The 3,100-nt window shown below is 39.3% G+C and overlaps 1 protein-coding gene across 1 annotated transcript; it reads right to left on the bottom strand.

Moving 5' to 3' along the window:
• Positions 1 to 490: 490 nt before the first annotated feature.
• On the bottom strand, positions 491 to 2,812 carry LOC133881877 (endochitinase 4-like). Its single transcript, XM_062320935.1, has 3 exons — positions 2,365 to 2,812; positions 2,136 to 2,289; positions 491 to 863 (listed from the first exon to the last, which is right to left on the bottom strand). Exons 1-3 carry the CDS (start codon positions 2,810 to 2,812, stop codon positions 491 to 493), a joined length of 975 nt encoding a protein of 324 aa, XP_062176919.1.
• Positions 2,813 to 3,100: the final 288 nt, after the last annotated feature.

Raw genomic sequence — 3,100 nt, forward strand, 5'->3', positions numbered from 1 at the left:
CTTTGGCCAATAACCGACAACTAGCTCTGAAGTTACACCCCTAATTTGTAACAGAGGGAAGGGGGCATGCATTCCTTATTCAAGTGCCTTGTGGCCGAGGAAATGGGGCATTTACCACCTCCATGGTTCACCGTTATTGGACAATGTTTGACCATGTCTTCACTAGTCAACTTAAAGTATATGCAATACTTACAAGATAAACGAGAACTCTCTTTAGATGCAGAAAGTGTGTAGCTCCCTCTCCGAATCAAAGAAAGTGTCCGAGTTGCTTATATGGCTTCCTATTTAGTCACTCAAAAAACAACAGTATTAACCACTTAAAACAAATCACATCAGACCTTGTTAAAGTAGTATTCCTAACTTTCCAGGTCTCGCTCCATAGAATAGTTTTATATATATATATAAAATCTCCAATTACATAGGGTTATATTTTTGTCTCCATATTATACTTGTTTGAACCTTTATTTGCCTTGGAAGATAGCAGCGCAGCTTAATCAAAAGGATTCTGATTGTTGCAATCTAAGTTGTCCCCGTAGCTTACTTTCAAGATGTCACAGTACCTTTTGTAGAACCCGATCCTATCGGCCACTTTAGGATCAGGAGTACCCTTCCCACATTCCAGCCTACCGTTGATTATGTTGGTGATGACACCATAGCCTGGAACCCGACCAGCTGCCGTGTCGGCAGCCGATGGTGTCCATTCTCCGATGTTTACATCGTGGCAAGACGGCTTGTTTCCCTGCGGGGTCATCCAAAACCATATGGCTGTCTTGAATGATATGGTTGCGTCTGTGGCTACCAGATCTGGATTGATTAGCAGATCAGCTCCAATGGCTTTCCCTGCTTGCCCGTAGTTGTAGTTGCTGTCAAGGTCAACCAAACAACCAAAGTTGTGAGTTAGGGTAAAAGTCTCTGATATTACGGCCACGTTCGACAAACTCCTTTTCTCACCCCAATTTTTTCTGTTGCTCTGTTTTGTGCTTCAGAGTGTTTTGTGTTGGTCTTCTGTTGCTATGTAGTGTTACGGTTCTTTCTGGCTGTTGTAGGTGGTTTTGCAGTGTAATTTTGTACTGTTTGTTGTTTGCAGTAGTGCTTTAGCAGGTTTTCCGCTAGTGGTGTTTCTAGCTAGGGGTTTGTCCTATGCAGGATTTGTTTCCAGTTTTAACTGGAGTGTAAGGATGTTGAGTTTGAGCTTTATAAAGGATTTTATTCAAAAGAACAAAAAAGAAAAAAAAATTTGGAAAACTTCACTTATAATTCAAACTTTAAAAATTATCAATTTAGAGTATCTATCTTTCGATTTGTTTTCAATTTCAACCCTCCGTTAGAATTTTCCGTTAAATCCTATCAAAATTCTCAAAATACCTATGTGCTTATTTCTTTTTTTTTTTTTTAAAGAAATATTATAAAAATTTTCAAAGATTCATGCATGGGTACGTATTTTTACAAATTCTGTTAAATTCTGACCAACACCTAAATCCTTGATTATTTTTTTTCCCTAAAAAAAAAAGAAGGGTAGTTTTGAAATTTTTATAGGATTTACTGAAAAATTCTAACGGATGGCCTTAATTAAAAAAAATGGATACTCTAAATTGACACTTTTTAAAGTTTGAGTATTAATAGCAAAAGTGATGAAAGATCATGGGCTATACATTAAGTTTTCCCAAAAAACTCAGTACTGAACAAAACTTTTCACTTTTCCATACAAAAAATTCAAAATTTCTTTTTACTTTATATTACATCAATAATTTCTTATTACTATTAAAAATAAAAAAACTCCCTAAAAAACCTTTTAACTTTATATCATGTCAATAAATTTTTATATGTTTAATTCTGTGGGTATATCACATCAATAAAACCCCCAAAAAAGGCCTAAATCCTAACTCATTAAGCTTGTGTCAGATTCACACGTCGTCTAAAAAATTATTAGCTCTAAATGTCACGTGTTGAGTTTAATTAAGTCATGTTAAGACATGAATCTATATATGTCAACCTAACCCGATTAATTTAATTAAGGAGGTCACACCCGGCCCACAACCTTAATTTGTTAATTAATTTTGTATTGAGTTCGTGAATCGTAACAATACTTCCAGACATAGAGTCCTATGTCGAACAAATGTTGAAAATTATGAGACTTACTGAGTGAGTTGAAGGGGTCCCGGCCATAATATTGTTTGCCGGCAAAGCATGGCCATTCGGTGGACTGCGTACAATAGTCTGCCTTGTTGTTTTCCGTAATAAAGCAATAGCCCCATGCATATGGGCCATCTGGTGCACTTGGCCATCCTCCTACACAAAATATATACAATTAATCATCTTTTGCATTTAAATCCAACAAATCCAACAAAAACAAAACTTTCTCACCTGTGGTCTCGTGAGAGGTTTGAGCCAAGAAAGCAGCAATCTCCCTTTTACGTGTATTATCGTCACCGGTTGTGCCAAAGCCCCCAAAAGATTGTGCAGCAGCGATGAAAGCATTGTATGCGTAGAATCCGCTACTGTTACTCTTACATTGCTCATCGTTTCGATATTTAAGCAGCTGGTCGAAAAGAGCGGCACTAATGACGTTGCCGATATCGCCGCCGCCGCTCGGAGTTGGGGACGGGGTCGGGTTAGGGGGTGCAGGGGTTCTGCCAGAGTTACATTGGCTATGGCAGTCAGTCCCACAGTAGTCCGCTGTGCTGCCACACCACCCAAATTTGCTACAACATAGCCCATTTGCGCATACAGCTCCGCCGGCCTGACTTCCACACTGTTCTGCTGAGGCTCCAAGCAAGAAAGCTAAAAAGAGAATCAAAGTATAGACCTTCATTTTAGACTTCGAGGATATGTATATGTGGAGATATGGTTCGGGGAAGAGAATGGTGGTGGGTATAGATATATATATAGCCGAGTGTAGTGGGTAATTTTCCTCGACTATTCTATTCAAAATGGGTGGCGGGCTGAGACTCATCACACTACAAAAAAAATTACTTTTCGCCACTTGCAGTTCGCCGCGTGTACGGTCACTGTACACGTGGCGAACTGTTAGCCGCGTGTAAGTAGCCGCGTACATACACGCGGTGGACTTGGTAGCGCTAAATGCACAATTGGCCGCGTG

This window comes from Alnus glutinosa, chromosome 11, assembly GCF_958979055.1.
Source record: "Alnus glutinosa chromosome 11, dhAlnGlut1.1, whole genome shotgun sequence".
Classification (NCBI taxonomy): domain Eukaryota; kingdom Viridiplantae; phylum Streptophyta; class Magnoliopsida; order Fagales; family Betulaceae; genus Alnus; species Alnus glutinosa.

Coding starts and splice junctions, on each gene's coding strand:
- LOC133881877 (XM_062320935.1), bottom strand. CDS start 2,812: ATGAAGGTCTATACTTTGATTCTCTTTTTAGCTTTCTTGCTTGGAGCC. Junction 2,290..2,364: donor AACCTCTCACGAGACCACAG/GTGAGAAAGTTT, acceptor TATTTTGTGTAG/GAGGATGGCCAAGTGCACCA. Junction 864..2,135: donor CCCTTCAACTCACTCAGTAA/GTCTCATAATTT, acceptor TGACCTTGACAG/CAACTACAACTACGGGCAAG.